We start from the raw sequence: 18,645 nt of genomic DNA on the forward strand, positions 1-18,645 counted from the left end.
CATACAATTGTATGACATTTTAGGAAATAAAAAATGATGGAGACAGTAACAAGATAAATGCTCAGCAGGGAGGGATGAACTGGAAGAGCACAGAGGATCTTTAATGCAGTGAAAACATTGTGTGTGAAGCAGTAACAGTGGATGCATGACATTATGCCTTTGCTCAAACTCATAGAATGTGTTAACTGATAGTAAACTATGATGTAGACCGTGGGCGTTGGGTGATTATAATGGATCAATGTAATTTCACCAATAGTAACAAATATACTGCTCCAGTGAGGGATTTCTGTCATGATAAAGGCTGTGCATGTGTGAGGGCAGAGAATGTAAAGAAAACCTCTGAACCTGCCTCTTATTTTGCTATTAACCTAAAACTTCTCTAAAAATTATCTTTAAACAAACAATAAGTAAGAAAAACAAATATTTAATTATATTTGTACATAATACATTTGATTCATGCAAATAATTTATGATACAAAAATTTAGTTTTTGTTAATGTAAATGACTCAAATTGAAAATATTTGAACTCTGCACTGCAACAAATCCACAAGGAAATTTGGTCAAATAAATATTTTACAAAACATTTGTAGAAGTAACAAGTTCACTGATTATTTTTTTCAGAGTATTTCTTTCCCAAGATTTATGAGCCATTCTTAAAGAGTCAAAGATAAAACTCCCTTAGTTTCTCTGAGAGACAAATCTAGATTTCACATAAATACTTGAAAAAATAAAAAAAGACTAGATCTTAAACTTGTTTATTACTTAAAATATCAGCACATATATTTTAAGGTAAATGAAATACAAGTGTGGTTTAATCAATGGTCATTATCAATTCGTGATCTACTAACATAATTCAACTCATCAGTAGATAAAACATAAACTACCCTCTATGCCATCACATGGATTTCTTCAAAGCCAACGGATGAAACTAAGCATTCATTTTTACCTTCAAACTAACAAATAAATACTCAAATAAATGATTTATGTGTAAATGGCAGTAGGAGACCTATTATGAGTAAGAATCAATATTTTATGTTCTTGGAAATTATATCAAAAGTACACTCCGTTTTTGAAAGTTATATTCCATGCTTAATTTTTTTTGCTAGATTTTAGGAAGTTTTGACCAGGTCATTGAAACAAACAAACAAACAAAGAAAATATATAAAAATTGAGTATACAATAGTGAAGTGTTTTTTGTTGTTTTTTATTTTACTTTAATTGGGTAACACTAGTCAACTTGAACATATAGGTTTCATGTGTGGATTAATAATTTACAAAATCTGTATATAGGACCATGTGCCCACCACCCAAAGTCAAATCTTCTGTCACCTTTCTTCCCCACCCCACTCCCTCTGGCAACCACCACAATTCTGTTAGTGTTCATAAGTTTTAGTTTTATATTCCACATATGAGTGAAATCATATAGTTCTTAGCTTTTCCTGTATGACTAATTTCACTTGCATAACTTTCTCAAAATCCATCCAAATTGTTTAAATGATGCTATATCAGCCTTTTTTATGGCCATATAGTACTCCATTGTGTATATATACCACACCTTCTGTATCCAGTCCTCTCTCGTAGGGCACTTTGGCTGTCTCCAACTCTTGGCCACCGTAAATAATGCTGCAATGAACATAGGGGTGCATATATCTTTGCATATAAATGACTTAGAGTTTTTCAGATATATATCAAGGACCAGGGTTGTTGGGTTGTATGGTAGCTCTATTTTTAATTTTTTGAGGAATTGCCAGACTGCTTTCTATCATGGTTGTACCAGTCTACATTCCCACCAGCAGTGAATGAGGGTTTCCTTTTTGCCACAACCTCTCCAACACTTTTGCTTGTCTTGTTGATAATGGCCACTCTAACTGGTGTAAGGTGGTCTCTCATTGTTGTTTTAATTTGCATTTCCCTGATTGTCAATGAGGTTGAACATCTTTTCATATAGCTATTGGCTGTTTGTATGTCTTCTTGGGAGAGGTGTATTTTCAGGTCCTCTGCCCATTTTTTTTATTGGGTTGTTGGTGTTGAGTTTTATCAGTTCTTTATGTATTTTGGAAATTAAACCTTTGTTGGAGCTACTGTTTGCAAATATCATCTCCTGTCTTGTTGGCTGACTACTTGTTTTGTTATACTTTTTTTTTTTTTTTTGCTGTGCAGAAGTTCTTCAGTTTGATATAGTCCTGAGGCAGGGGGTCACGTGGGGGTGAGGCCGACGGAGTCCTAACAAAGCATGCCCGACTCCGGAGACCAGGTTCAGTGATGCAGATCTGAGTTTATTGTGTAAGTGCAGCAACATACATAACAGTCGTAAGGGCAGAGGGGTACTGTGGAGGGGCTGGTGGAGACCCTGGTCCAGCTCGATAAGGCAAAGGGAAAGGTTGCATTAAGTCCCAGCATAACCCCCTCTGTACAAAAGTCCCTAGTTTCATGAGGTTCTAGGTATATCCACCCTTGTCCTGGGGTAGTCCCATTTTCTAGAGTCCACTTAAGGAGGTTAGGGCTACTGCTATCAGCCCATACCTTCCCATTCTATGGCAATGAGACCAGTTCCGCTCCATCACAGGGTAAGTCCAGAGAGCAGTTAGACACTTGGACAGCGGGGTATTGTAGGCTGTCGGCGCTGACAGGCATGAGCAACCCTGGATGAGGTATGGCCGCCCATACATGTTGTGCTCGCACCTGAGAGTTCGCTGTTATGATGGCACACATTAATAGGAATAATGTCCCTTCTGACGGATTGCCTTCTGGTGCCATGCGTGCAGCTTCGTCCTGTAGATTCTTGATGTCTCCTCAGGTAATGTTGTGGTCTTTTCGATGTCTTGGTCATCTCTGCCGCTGGGCTGGTTGTCCTCTATGGTCAGGTCCTCCATTTCCTCTACTGGAGGTGATGGTGATGGTGGTCTATGGCTCATCGCTGGTGGTGCAGGGTTTGATGTCATGGGCAGGAATCCACGCGGGGTTTTTCTCACCTTCTGGAAAAATACAAGCAAACCCTCTCCCTTGGGTTAAGAGTGGGTCGGGGCCCTTCCAAGCCCTGGTTAGTGGATCTCTCCACCGGACCAAGGGAAGAGGTGTTGGTATGTCCCTGAGATCTCCCCAGTGTTTGAAAATGGGAGGAAGACCATCGGGGGCAAAATGAAAATAATTGAGAGTTAATAAGGCCTGTTGTAATAGTTGTTGGGGCGTGCCTATATTTCCCCCTTCTTTTCTTATTGAATCTGGGTTTTTAGTTCTTTGTTTTGTCGTTCTACTATGGCTTGCCCATGTGTGTTATATGGTATGCCAGTAACGTGCTTGATGTTATGTTTTGTGAGGAATTGCTGAAAAGCCTCGCTAGTGTAGTAGGGACCATTATTTGTTTTAATTTTCCAAGGGAAGCCTAATGTTAAAAACGCTCCCTTGAGGGTTGCTACTGTGTGGCGAGTCTTTTTACCTGTGTGAGCCTGAGCATACATGGCCCCAGAGCAAGTGTCAATGATTACATGTACATATTTGAGCCTACTGCAGCTTGGAATATGGGTCACATCTGCTTGCCATAAGGCATTGGGTTGGAGCACCCAGGGGTTGGCCCCTTGTGGCTGGAGGGGGCCTAAAGGCAATAGGGGGCCGCAGGTTTAGCATGCCCATATGAGATGCTTGCAGCTAGAGAGGGTTAATGAAGAGATAGTTTGTGCATGCTAGTTGCCTCTATCTCTGGATTGTTTTTCCTCTTGTCTTCATGGCTGGAGCATTCCTGATAATTCCTCTCTGTTGAAGGAATCCACATGGTCTTGGAGTTGTTTTCTGAAAATATATAAACATATTCTCAACCAAAGGTTAATAAAGGAAACTTTACTTGGAGTTCTATTTATTTTTGCTTAAATGAATTTCCTTTGGCTTATGCTGACACCACATAGGTTTTTTATGGGTGTCTTGCTGTTAGCATTATAAATGAAAAATTTTTCTAGATGTAAATTAGTTACAGGATATTTTTCCATACATGGTATTTTTCCACTATCCTCCTTTTTATTTTTTAATATTAGGGGTTTTTTTTGGAAAATGAATGATGCAGTCTAGATAATTTAAATTTTAATTTTTTGCACAAAAATATGACTGCTTTAGGTTCATTGCATGTTAAGCAATTTTTTCATTAAATGAAAATTTGGTTAATACTTCTTGAGCCAACTTTAATTAATCTGAAAACTTGACTATTATTTTACTGTCAAATTTAATACTCTAATAATAATTTTAGTTTACCACTGTTAATATTAATGGAAAGGATTATTTTGCATCCTTTGAGAAGGCCTTGAGCATTCCTGGTGTTAGGCTGGATTTAGATATAGGGAAGCTGCTGTTAGCCAAGTCTCTGTTATCTGGGAGATTTATGGTACTAGCTAGCCACTATGAGGCTTCAACCTCAGCATGAACAGAGAGCTTTTGTTGTTTTAAATTATATCTTAAAATTCTACTGCTGTATTTTATGAAATATTATATAAAATAACTCGTTTTGCCCTTTCTTAGAGGCAAAAACTTAAGATATGTATTTATTAATTTTTATTTAATAAAGCTTTCTATGTGATTTCAAGCACATTAAATTGGCTTTATTAAATAATCCTTTAAGAAGAGAGAATAAACTTTTGAAAACATTTCCGGGCCCATGAAATATCGCAGTCATTCCTTGGTTATAGTATTTTTTATAATTATTAAGAGATATCAATTAAATTAAAACTGACAAGATTTTCTTTTTATACTTTAGGCATTTAGTTACCACAATTATAATGTTTCCTAATTTAATTCAACCAGAACTTTAAACTCTTAGTTGGCAAGTTAAACTTTCAGCATTTCTTTAGATTAATAAGAGTAGGTACTTTCTTTCCTGTGTAATCTTAAGTATATTGTATTAGTCCAATTTAGTTTTGGAAGGGTTAAATAGAAGAGAACTGGACAGTGATAAGTTTGCTTTACTTGCTGGGGGAAGGGGGTGCCTCCTTGAGATGCTCATACCTTAGATAAGCAAAAATCAACAAAGAACTCTCTCTCCATGGCAACAGCCCCTCCCCCACTTTTTTTTCTTTCTTTCTTTCTTTCTCTGCTGCAGCTGTGGTATTAACATTCACAGGAAAGAGTCCAGGGGTCTCTAGACCTTAGGACTTCTTTGTTCTATTTCTCTGGCTACACAAGGATTGGTATATCCCCGTCCATGGATTATTATCCATGTCTCCCATGAAAGGGTTACTTGGGGGCCGCTGGGCAGCTAAACTTTTTGTTTGCTTTGCAAGGGGAGCGAGGGAGTGACTCTGGCAGGAAGCCTCCTGGTGAAATTTTCCTGCTTTCTCCTCGCTAGAGGTTTTTTCTGTCTCAGTTTCAGCCTTCCTTGAGCTTTGAGAAACTATTTTTGGCTTGTTGAAAACAGCCCAGGAATCTGCAGGGGCAGAGGGCTCTGGAGGGGAATAGGGAGGTAAAGGGTCTTCTGTTCTTTCGCCCGCACCTCCGGTGGCAGAGAGCCAGGGGTTAAATGCTATTAGGCTAGCCCAGAGCTTTTGAAGCTCCCTTTTGGTTACCTTTACTCGCCTGCTCTGTAACAGCATGTGGAGTGCGCATGGAGTGCCCGAGCCCCTCAGGGGGAAGGTTTTCCATTGTTACAGAGGGACACTCACCTGACCCAACGCTTTCTCTCTTTCTTTCTTTCTTTCTTTCTTTCTTTCTTTCTTCCTTTCCTTTTTTTTTTCTTGCCGGGGTCCCTGCTCAGGGCGCCAGAATGGGGCAGGGGGTCCCACGGGGGTGAGGCCAACGGAGTCCTAACAAAGCATGCCCGACTCCGGAGGTGGGTTCAAGATGCGGATCTGAGTTTATTGTTTAAGTACAGCGACATATATAACATTCCAGACCAATCAGAAGTTTACACCATCCTTAGGGCAACCAATGGTAGGAAAGATCAGGGTACTATGTAGGGGCTCTAGGGGGCTTACTCAGGCGGGCTCTGCCACTTTCCTGTGTGCCGAGGAAGCTTGTATAGGCGGAGTGCGCTCACGCCATCGCATCTGCCACTGCACTGAGATAAATCTCCTGAGCTCTTCCCACATAGTCCCATTCATTTTTTTTGCCTTTACTTTCCGTGCCTTTGGGGTCAAGTCCATAAAATGTTCTCTACCACAGTATGTTTTGAAGTCAGGTAGTGTGATACCTCCACCATTGTTCTTTTTTTTTTTTTTTTCCACATTGCTTTGCTATTCTGGGTCCTTTGTGGTTCCATGAAAATCTGATGATTTCTCATTCTATTTCTTTAAAAAATGACATTGGGATTTTGATGGGGATTTCATTAAATCTGTTTATTGCTTTGGGTAACATGGCCATTTTAACTATGTTGATTCTTCCAATCCATGAACATGGGATATTTTTTTCCATTTTGTTGTGTCCTTTTCAATCTCTTTTAATAATGTTCTGTAATTTTCAGTATATAGGTCTTTTACATTCTTTGTTAAGTTTATTCCTGGGAATTTTATTCTTTTGTTTGTGATTGCAAAAGGAATCATTTTTTCCATTTCTTCTTATTAATTTTGTTGTTGGCATACAGGTAGGCAATGAATTTTTGCACATTGATTTTGTATCCTGCAACTTGACTGTATTTGTTTATTGTTTCCAGAAGTTTCTTGGTAGAATCTTTAGAGGTTTCTAGGTACAGCATCATGTTAGTCACAAAAAGTGACAGGTTGACTTCTTCCTTCTCTATTTGGATGCCTTTTATTTATTTCTCTTGCCTTATTGCTCTGGCTAGTATTTCCAGTACTATCTTATATAATAAAGAGGTAAAATGCAAATTAACTCTCATGCCCTCACAATATGGCCACCTACAACCAGGCCAGCAGAGGGGACAGTTAAGGGCGATCAGACCTGCACACAGAGGCAGTGAGGGGCAATCATGTTGGTGGGGGGGTGGGCAGTTAGGGGTGACCAGGCAGGCAGGCAGGTAAGCGATTAGGAGCCAGCAGTCCAGGATTGTGAGAGGGATGTCTTACTGCCAGATTAGGCCCAATCCCTGGGATCGGGCCTAAAACAGCAGTCAGATATCCCCAAAGGGGTCCCAGATTGGAGAGAGTTCAGACTGGGCTGCGGGGACCCCCACCTCCTGTGCACGGAATTCATGCACCAGGCCTCTAGTGTTGACTACGAGTGGACATTCTTGTCTTGTTCCCGATTTTATGGGAAAAGATTTCAGTTTTTCACCATTGAGTATGATATTGGCTGAGGGTTTACCATATATGGTCTTAATTATGTTGAGGTACTTTTCTTCTATTCCTATTTTATTGAGCATTTAATCACAAATGGATGTTGTATCTTATCAAATGTTTTTAATGCATCTATTGACAAGATCATATGATTTTTATTCTTTCTTTTGTTAATGTGGTGTATTAAGTATTTGTGGTGATTTCTCCTCTCTCATTTCTGATCTTGTTATATGGGTCTTTTCCCGTTTTTCCTTAGTGAATCTAGCCAGGGGTTTGTCTGCTGATTTATTTGTGAATGTTGAACCATCCTTGTGCCACTGGAATGGATCCCACTTGATCGTGATGTATTATTTTTTGAATGTACATTTGTATTTGATTAGCTAGTATTTTTGGTTAGGATTTTTGTATCTGTATTTATCAGGGATATTGGTCTGTAGTTTTATTTTTTTGTGTTATCTTTGCCAGGTTTTAGTATCAGGGTTATATTGGCCTCATAGAATGTGTTTGGAAGTATTGCCTCTATTCAATTTTTTGGAAGAGTTTGCAAAGAACAGGATTTAATTCTTCCTTGAACATTTGGTAGAATTCACTGGTGAAACCATCTGTTCCTGGACTTTTGTTTTCTGGGAGGTTTTTTATGGTTGTTTCAATTTTCTCCCTGCTTATCTGTCTATTTAGGTTTTCCAGTTCTTCATGGTTTAGTATATATTAAGATAGGCCTGTATTAATATAAACTTCCCTCTAATTATAACTTTTGCTGCATCCCAGAGGTTTTGACATATTGTGTTATCATTGTCATATATCTCTATATAGTTTTTGATCTCATCTGTTATTTTTCTTTTGACCCAGTCATTTTTTTCGCAGTATATTGTTTAATCTCCATGTATTTATAGGTGTTTTTTGTTTTGTTTTATTTTTCCTCCTTTTTGCAGTTGGTTTCTAATTTCATTTCATCATGGTCAGAAAATATACTTAGAATAATTTCAATCTTTTTAAATTTGTTGATGCTTGTTCTGTGACCCAACATATGATCTATCCTTGAGAATGTTCCATGTGCACTGGAGAAGAATGTATAGTCTGATGTTCTGGGGGGATATTCTGTAAATGTCGGTTATGTCCGTTTGGTCTAGTGTTTCATTTAAGGCTGATATTTCTTTTTTTTAAATATATTTTATTGATTTTTTACAGAGAGGAAGGGAGAGAGATAGAGAGTTAGAAACATCGATGAGAGAGAACATTGATCAGCTGCCTCCTGCACACTCTCTACTGGGGATGTGCCCGCAACCCAAGTACATGCCCCTGACCGGAATCAAACCTGGGACCTTTCAGTCCGCAAGCCGACGCTCTATCCACTGAGCCAAACCGGTTTCGGCAAGGCTGATATTTCTTTACTGATTTTTTGTTTGGTTAATCTGTCTAGGGCAGTCAATGGAGTATTACAGTCTCCAATTATAATAGTGTTTTGATCTGTTCCTCCCTTTAGTTCTTTTACTAGCATGTTTAATATATTTTGGTGCTCCCTGGTTGGGTGCATATATATTAAGAAGTGTTATGTTTTCTTGATGTAGTGTTCCTTTATCATTATAACATGTCAATCTTTGTTTCTTGCTATATTTGTTATCTTGAGATCTATTTTGTCAACTATAAGTATGGCTACCCCTGCTTTTTTGTGGATGTTATTTGATTGGAGAATAATTTTCCACGTTTTTACTTTGAATCTACCTTTTTCTCTGCTGTTTAGATGTGTCTCTGGTAGGCAGAATATAGTTGGGTTTTGTGTTTTTTTTTCATCCACTCTGCTAATCTGTGACTCTTTACTGCTGAATTTAGGGTACTTATTGATGTCTGAGGATTTCTTATAGCCATTTTATCTTTTGTTTTCTGGTAATTCTGTGCCTCCATTGGTTCTTTTCTTTATGCATCTACCTGTTGTTTTTTTGGTGGTATTCCATATATTTTTCCTGTGTTTCTTCTTTTTTTAAACTATATGTCTTGTTTGGGGAATTTCTGTGTGTGGTTGGCATTAGTTTTATAAAAAGTGAATTTGCATATATACCATAGTGGTGTTGTTTTTTTCTCTTTTGAGTGCATCTGATCTTCATCTTCCTTCGCTTGTTCATACCTGTCCCTCTTCTCCTTGTATATTTTTATTGTCACAAATTATTACTATTTATGCTGTGAGTTTTTGGCAATCCTACTTATAGCGTTATGACCTTATGTTCTTTGTTTCAGGTAGAATAACTCCCTTGAGTTGTTCTTGCAATGGAAGTTTTCTATTGATAAAATTCCTCAGCTTCTGTATGTATGGAAATGTTCTTATTTCTCCTTCATATTTAAAGGATAATTTTGCTGGATATAATATGTGTGGCTGGTAATGTCTCTCTTTCAGACATTTGAATATTTGGTTCCACTCTCTTCTGGCTTGTAGAGTTTCTGCTGAGAAGTCCAGTGAAATCCTGACGGGTTTTCCTTTGTAGGTCACTTGCTTCTTTTCCCTGGATGATTTGAGGATTTATTCTTTGTCATTAATTTTTGACAGCTTCATTACCAAGTGCCTTGGAGAGGGCCTGTTTGGATTGATGTAACTGGGTGTTCTGTTTGCTTCTTGGATTTGAGGATCTAGTTCTTTCCATAGATTTGGGAAGTTCTCATCCACCATTTGTTTTAATAGACTATCCATTCCATACGCTCTCTCTTCCTCCTCTGCTATGCCTATGGTTCTGATGTTATTTATTTACTTATTTATTTCATGGAATCAGAGCAGTCTTGTAGGGCTATTTTGTATTTCTTTATTCTCAGGTTTCTCTCTTCTTCCCTCTGCATCATTTCTTGATTCCTATCTTCAATATCACTAGTTCCTTCCTCTAAATGGTTGGTTCTTTTTTCTATGCACATCAGCTCACTCTTCATTTACTTAATTGCCTGGTTTATTTCCAGGATTTCTGCTATATTCTTTTTTAAAATTTACTTTTGTTCATTGATTTGTTTTTCCGAGTGTGTTTAATTGTCTGTCAGTATTTGCTCACATCTCATTAAATATTTTCAGAACCACAATCCTGAAATCTCTGTCATTCAACTCACATAATCCCATGTGTTCCAGCCTTTTTGGGGAGATTTTTTCATTTTCTTTCTGGTCATCCTTGTTGTGGTGGTTGTTCATGGTGTTTGCTGTTCTTTGTTTTCCCATTTATCTCTGAGGAGGTCTTTCTACTCTGTTCCACTTGATGGCAACAAGTTAAATTGGAAGATTTTTATCCTCTGTGGCCTCACAGTTTTGAGCCTCTGTGACTTCTGTAGGGCTGTACAGCCTCTGCTGCTTGGGTGGGAGGTTTGTTTTTCCCTCACAGTAATGGCAACCCTTGACCTCCAAGGGTCCAACCCACGCACCTCTCCTGGGGCTCAGTCACAGAGGGAAACTGTGTTTCTACTGCAACAGCTCTTGGCCTAAAGATAATACACTCCTGTAGCAAATTCCAAGGGTGAGACCCGGAAGTTTAATCTGTGGCAGGGCTCTGCAATTTATTTTCTTTGCCTGAAAGCCTGCAGCCAGGCCCAGCTGCGGGGAGCAACTCTGTAGGGAAGGTGTCTGCTGGCTGGCAGCTCAAACATGCAACTCAGATCCCATTTACAGCACGCCCCATGGTTCAGACTCTCTCTCTGTGTGTGCATGATCGCCCAGTGCCACCACTCCAGTGGCTACTACAACGGCCAGTCATGCGCCGGGTTAGCTCTCTGTGCATCCCACCGGCTGAGGAAAGTGCTCGTACCTGCTGCTGCCAGTTCCCGGTTACACTGCAGAAATGCTGCTGTGCTGTAGCCTTGTCCAGGCCCTCTCTCTTCTCCTCTCCCCGCTGACCCCAAGGAGCCCACCTTAGTTGTTTCAGGGTGCAGGTCGCTCAGGCGTGCATCCCTGTTGAGCAGGGACTTCTTTGTTGAATTATAGGTGGTTATTTTGTTTTAATGTTAGAGGGAGAGGATAGATGCGCCCTTACACCACCATTCCTCTGACATCACTAGCAAGAGTAAAGTGTTTTAAATATGTCATGTGATAATTACCTCAAAAATGCAGTGATAATTATATTATTTAATATAAAGTATCTGGATAAAGAAACCAATAACATTGGTAATTAACATATAATAAAATGTTTAATTCATTAAAATAATTTATAATGAAAATTTTCTAAAAAATAAAATTCACAGGACTTAATTAATGAAGAATATGTGAACTAGGGAAAGTAAATATCAACCTTAGGTACAGGGCCTTACTAAAATATTTTGAAAATAGAAAAGGCACTGGGTTTTTGGACAAGAATATGAAATATTTCAAAAAATTATCCATTTTTCTCCAAGTCAATATGTTAATGAATATAATAATTTTTCAATAAAAATTTTCAACAAGCTATTTTAAATAAAACTATTCTGAAATGAAATTTTAAAATAAAATGAGTACATATATCAAATAATTCTCTTAATAGAGTCTAGCAATACTAAGTAAAAGTGGGCAATAGGATAAATAAACTTTATTGCATGTTACATGTATAAAGAAACATTTTTTTTTAAATAGTGTTGAACTTATGGGGAAAAAGACATTTAACAGTAGCCTTACGTATATCACTTAGCTATTCATCTAAGGCAGTGGTTCTCAACCTTCCTAATGGCATTACCCATTAATACAGTTCCTCATGTTGTGGTGACCCCCAATTTCATTGTTACAAATTGAACATAATTAAAGCATAGTGATTAATCACAAAACAATATGTAATTATATATGTGTTTTCTGAGGGTCTTAGGCGACCCCTGTGAAAGGGTCGTTCGACCCCGAAAGGGGTCGCGACCCACAGGTTGCGAACCGCTGATCTAAGGAGACAGTCTGATTGGGAGCATACATTCTCCCGCAACACCCCCAGACATCAATATAGTCTACCAGTATGATGAAGACAACTTGTCACACCAGTGGAGAAAAATAGGGCTTCTCCTCAAATGATGTTGGGAGAAACATGATTCCAGAAATTAATGATTATCTTGTATAATGGGCAGAATATTCTTAAGAGGTCATGTTTGTTTTTAAATAATATTTTCATTACAAAAGGAATTTATGGTAATTTTTACTGGAACGGAAAGTGGCAAGGAGCACTAGGATCCCATATTCTTTCCAGAGACAATTATAATAACAGTTTTGGTGTGTCCCCTCCAATTCACATGAAATAAGCACCATTTCTTATTGTTGACCTAATATTTTACATCTAATTATAACTCTTGCATTTTCAATAAATATTATTCTCATTTTCTATTTTTTCACAAATATTTAATACCATTATTGACAATTATGTGAGATTCCATCCTATTGATTCTTGATGGTTTCCTTTAAAAAGTTTTTTTGGGGGTGGGTATGGGCTATTTGAAGTTTCCTTTTTTTCATCTTTACCGAACATAATCTGTGAACAACTATGCACATGTTTGTTTGTTTGTTTGTTTGTTTTTTGGTGTAAATGCAGGTTTTATAGTAGGTCTCTCTGTAGCTGAATAGAGGAATATTTTGTTGGTCCCTTGGCTTTAGTTTGGCCACATTCTCTCAGAGATTTGCATCGGAGATAAATATAAAAATGCTGATTTTTTATATTTTTTCCTTTCTACAAATTGTTGTTTTATTTAGTATTAAAACAGTTCCGAAAGGAAGTGAGTAGTTTCATAGTTATTTAAAAGCAATCAATTACAGTTATTTTTACGGAGCTAATCAGTGTCCTTTAAATGTGTAATCAAGTGGCAGCTGTAATTACTTGAGCTACTTGGCTCAGGCCTACAGCTGAATCTATAGAAATTTACCCACTTTTCTTTCCTGTTCCTTCAGAGACTGTAATAAGGTGTTCTATTTTGTTTTGTTTTTTTTTATCCTCATAAAGCTTAGTTTTGGAGGAATTCCAGTACCAGGCAAACCTGGGACCTTCTTAAAGAAAAACTTCCAGGGATGCATGGAAAATCTCTATTACAATGGAATCAACATAATTGACCTGGCTAAAAGGCGGAAGCATCAGATTTACACCGTGGTAAGTTGGCATCTTTTCAGCTTGGTGGTTTCTAACCCTTCACACATCTCACCCTTGGTACCTCTTCACTGTATGTTTATAATCCTTTTGGAGGCCCCATCCACCTCCATGGAGAGGGGAGGAGATGCAGGGACTGGGTCAGTGTGAATTACTTTATTGGGAGAAACCAAGGCATTAGAGGTACCTGGGGAATTTCATGTTTCCAGCTATGATTTCTGTGGCAGCTGTGGGTAAGTTTTGCAGTCTACACTGGGACAACATGATTGTCTTTATTACCTGTGGGAAATGAAACAACAGAATCAGAGATTTTATCCAGTTGTTATTGTTGATACTTAAAATAGGGCATTTTGAACGAGAAGTGAAACTTTTGGTGTTTTGAGATTCCCATTCAGCAAGTAAAATAAACTTTAATCAATAAATACTTCCCCTCTCCAATAGACGGTAAGTTTCCTGCAGAACAGGGCTGTTTTTTTCTTTGTCACTAGAGCATTTACAATGCCTAGAAGGTGCCTTGCACATGGTTGGTGCTCACTAATCCTATTTCCAGCCATACCTGCCGATTTGTCGATTTCTCCTTCCAGTTCTGTCAGTTGGGGGGTCATATGTGTACAGCTCAGTGGTTCAGTGGGAACAGTAAAGGTTGTCTCTTCCTCACGGATTGGCCATTTTATCAATACATCATGCTCTTTTCTGTCTATGATAACTGTCTGTCCTTGTTATCACTGGGCTGCAGGGAAAGTCCTGGCCTGTCACCGAGCCTTCTCTGACGCCATCCCTGCAGGGACTGGGTGGGGTCCCTCCTTACTGCTGAGTGCTGTCCTAGACATGTGGTCTCCACTGGTCTCACAGGAGAGGCTTCCTAGGTCTGCAAGGGTTTAAGTCCAGCTTCCTACTTAGTCTCCCTGACACCTGGCTGGGAGCTCTGGGCGCCTTGGGGGTAGCCTGGCAGGTCGTGGATAGTGGGGCCCTGGTGTGTCTGTGGTGCTTGGCCGGCGCAGAGCAATTATCATGTGAAGGTTTCTGAGGCACTGTGCTTCCTTTTCCTGGCCCTATGATGACAGAGAAATGACTTCTAATGTAGATTTTGTCCTACACCAGTTGGTCTCTGGGTTGCTAGCTTCTTCAGCAACAAGTTTGGGACACATAAGGCCAAAAGAAAACCGCGGGAACTCACCCTCTAGTCCTTTGGGCCTCAAAACACTTACATATACTGGCTTTCTTCTCTCCACTGTCCATATTCTTAGTTCTCTTTTACACATAATGTATGGAGGTTTTCCATTGTACTTTGTGGTAGAAATAAGGAAAATCATACTATTTCATCTTCCCAGAAGCAGAAGTTCCTTAACTGACATGCATTTAAAACCCACATCATTGACAGGAAACACTGGTTTCTCTTTGCGATCTGGTCACTCGGTCATCTGGTCAAACTGAGATTTACACGACCTTTAAGTGCATTGCTTTCCTGTGATGAGTATAAGCTCTAACTGAAATTTCTATTTTCGGGTTCCATAAGTTAGCACATTTATTAATGTGCCCATTGGATTCCAGGGTGTGAGGCAAGGTTATTTGGGGGAAATTGCACTTGAGTTAAATTCGTCAACATTTTAAGAAATTTATGCCAAATGCCTGACTTTTATTCAGTCAGACTGAAGAGTGTGGATGATGCTAAGGGGTTTAGTTAGTTCCCTGCCTGTGGTTCTAGGAGATTCTGGCCCAGTCCTTGGCTCCAGACAACTCTCCCACCACATGTGCTGAGGCTCCTGTCTCCTCATGAAGCTAAGTACTAGCTTGCTAATGAATCTTCCCCTGAGTCTAGGCCAGGAGACTGGAGCCATGTCATACATACTATGCCATCCATCCCCCAATGTTATGTCCAGGAGACATTTTATAAGATACCAATTTCACCGAGCTCCACCTGCCAATGCAGTGGATCACACCCGCTAGAAGTGTAGCTTAGGTGACTGTCCTGACCACCAGCACACCGGGAAGGCAGGGCAGCTCTGCCTGATGCAGGGCCTGCTGCAGTGCCCACTGCAGTGTTAGGAGCTGGCAGGGCAATTTGGAAAACAAGGAGCTGAGCAAACATTGCTCACTGTCACTGCCCAGCACCTGAGCTCCTCCCCCTCCAATGCCTGAGCTCAGCTGTCAATTGGGTCCCTGTGGCAACATTCCTGAAGGAAGTCTTCGTGGATATTATGTATTAGAAATATTTTAATCAGATATATTAGATAAGTCACTGAGTTTGTGGTGCAGAAAAAGGAGAAATAAGGAAGGACAAGGAAAAACCCCATGAATTTCCAAATATTGGCAAACTTACCTCTTTTTTGTGAGAATTATTAACTAAAAATGTAATAAATGTTTTGCTGAGTTTAAACTACCAAAGCACTTGCCAAGTTTCCTAAAACTCTGCTAGCATACTTTATTCCTCAGAGCCTAATTGGTGTTATTATTATTAGGAGGCACAAAAACTCCATTCAGTACTAATGTACTTGCAAAAAAATCCCAAGAAAACTGTTTTACTTTATAGGTAGACAACCTTTAGTTTTAACCTTCATAATTTAAATGGAAAAAAACCATATTTTTCTCCAAATAACTTTCATCACCTTGGTTAAGTGGGACTGTAGATCACTACACACACACACACACACACACACACACATACACACACACGTATACCCAAGTCTTTTTTCCGCCTTTAGAATTCCATGTGGGAAGAAATGGTTTGTACTCATAATTAGAACATCTTTTATTTCCCTAGTCAGGCTTAAAGTTTCCCTAAGACACAGTATCAGCTACAAAGTCAGCTCCGCTCCAAGTCCCTGAGTCACCTCTGTGCTAAGTGAGGACCTTTAAAGGAATGGTGTTTGGTCCTTTTCCAGTGCTCACCGATGCTCTCCCAGGCCTGGCAATTTCAGAGTTAGTGGGAGACTCAGGAGCCAACACAATGCTGTGCATGTATGGTGATGCCTATGCATTACAAAATGTGATGCGAGGCTCCAGGGAGCACGGGCTGGGCTGCGTCCAGCTCCAGCCCCTCCCGCGGCTGCAGTAGCAGAGTCCCCCATGCAATCTGTCATTCCCTCCTTTCGGGACCTGCCCACTCCCTAGAGATTGAGTAGCTGCTCCACCGGGATAATTGGATTTAGTCTTTATAGCTTCATTTGACTATAAGATGATCTTCCACATCCAGAAATGCAGTAAAACTAACAGCTTAAAGTAGACATAAAAAACACCTCCCTATTCTTCCTCAAATCTTTCAGCCTATGCTAATGTACCGCTATATAATAAACTATCAGGAAGTGAATGGCCCATTGAAATGTGTGTACAGTACCTGTAATGGGTGTTACTATATAAATAAGAAAATATTGCCCTGCTAGTTTCCTGAGAATGATTAATTTCATACCTTCCACTTCATAATAAATGATGCTTTCTGATTGTTACATCACCTCTCCCAGAGGCAAGGGGAATTCTATGATTATCTAGGAGTTGGTTGGAGTCTCACCAATTTATTTTATTGTAGAATTTAAAATGATTTTTTTTATTTAAAAAAAGAACATAGTAAAAATGTTCATGTTAATGTGCTTTGATTTCAATAGAAGGGAAGACAAAATAAAATGGTTATAGTAGAGCTCTGCTTACAAAGCTCCATTGGCTTTGGAGCTAACTGACCATGTCAATTCACTTCTTTGCCTTTGTCTCCAAATAATGGAAATCAAGGCAATGGATGGGCGATGGGCGATGGCCTATATGAAGCATTTACAATGAAGCACACACCATTATGGCTAAAATTGCTAAACAGTCTAGAGCAGGGGTGGGCAAACTTTTTGACTCGAGGGCCACAGTGGGTTCTTAAACTGGACCGGAGGGCCGGAACAAAAGCATGGATGGAGTGTTTGTGTGAACTAATATAAATTCAAAGTAAACATCATTACATAAAAGGGTATGGTCTTTTTTTTTTTTTTTTTTAGTTTTATTCATTTCAAGCGGGCCAGATTCGGCCCACATGTCATACTTTGCCCACGGCTGGTCTAGAGGGAAGCAGCACAGTCTTAGCTCACTGCTCCTGGCAGCACCGGAGTAACATAAGGGGCGATTAACTGCTTAGGTTCCTAGTCCCCAATCCATGCTCTCTCTTAAATATCTTAAATGATATTAAATAAAATTAAAGATGTAAAATAGGGACAGTTATAGAATCAAACTCAAAGTGTTAATTGTGAAGATTGACTCTGTATTTGGCACAATACAAGGTCCACCACAGTAAGCACTGAAAAAGTTGGAGCTATTATTAAGAAAAATTTCTACTCCTCCATTTGACTGAAGTACGCATGCAAATGAGTATTTATTTGTCATCTTAGGTAGACAATTGATGAATCACATACAATTTGCATTCTATAATAAAAGTAGATTAGAGAGAGCTCATGTTCTACCTCCAAAGTCTGAAGAGTAGTTTACTCAAAAACTGTATAAATTATTAAGTGAGTTTTGGGTTAAAGATATTACAAAACTTATTCATCTCATTCATTTGAGGGAATTTAATGACCAGTTCTAGACCAGACTAGCTTAAATGATGTGCTCCTATAAAAATACAGCCTTTAGAAAAGACGTTACACAGTGGACTGGGAATAATAAGCATGCTAAATAACAGTGGGGGAAGGGGAAGTTTATTACCTTCTGTATCCCTCTCTCAGTCATTCACCTTATTGGCGCATATTTGTTTATTTCTTGCAGTTCTGAAGCCAAAGAAATGCACTCAGAAATAAGTATAAGTGTACAGATGACAACAGTCACACATTCACATCTAAAGTCAGACACACACACACACACACACACACACACAGGCACGTCTAGCAACCTTTGTCTTACCTTCCTATGACCCAGAAGCTCATGAAAATTGCTCAGCGAAAACTCCCTTGTGTCTAGTGAAGCCTATAATCTCTTGAGCTTGTCCCTGGGATCATGTTTCATCTCTGGAGCCTGCTCTGTGATAAATTATACTTTGCTTTGATGGAAGACATCATCTGAAAAAGCACTGACATATCATGTCTTCTCTCGGAGCACTCCTGCTGTCTCCCACGGCCATTGACCAGCCTGACATTCGCGTCACCTGCTTCCACCGTATGCTCCTCATTCCCTGGAAAAATTATTTCCAAGTTATTAGCATCCAGAGGAGTTACTTCCTTTCTTTCGTTGAAAAAACTGAAATAGTTTCAAGGTCATATGAGAAATAATATGACTTAAAACTTAAAAAAATAAAATAACAATAAAATGGTCATCCTCTCTGAAAATTATTCTACCTTATATCAGTGCTATAACTTTCTTTTTGAAGGTGACCTGTTTCATTAGCTCATATAAGGAAATCATTACTTGAAGTTATTAAAAACTACTTTAGAATG

The 18,645-nt window shown here is 39.1% G+C and overlaps 1 protein-coding gene across 1 annotated transcript in view; it reads left to right on the plus strand.

Annotated features, from left to right (window-relative positions):
- Positions 1–18,645, plus strand: part of CNTNAP5 (contactin associated protein-like 5) — an 866,926-nt gene that overhangs the window by 420,093 nt on the left and 428,188 nt on the right. Inside the window, exon 7 of the mRNA XM_006776823.2 lies at positions 13,109–13,252. Within this exon, the coding sequence (XP_006776886.1) occupies positions 13,109–13,252 (144 nt within the window). The remainder of the gene's footprint in view (positions 1–13,108; positions 13,253–18,645) is intronic.

Source organism: Myotis davidii, unplaced genomic scaffold (genome assembly GCF_000327345.1).
Source record: "Myotis davidii unplaced genomic scaffold, ASM32734v1 scaffold249, whole genome shotgun sequence".
In the NCBI taxonomy this organism is placed as follows: domain Eukaryota; kingdom Metazoa; phylum Chordata; class Mammalia; order Chiroptera; family Vespertilionidae; genus Myotis; species Myotis davidii.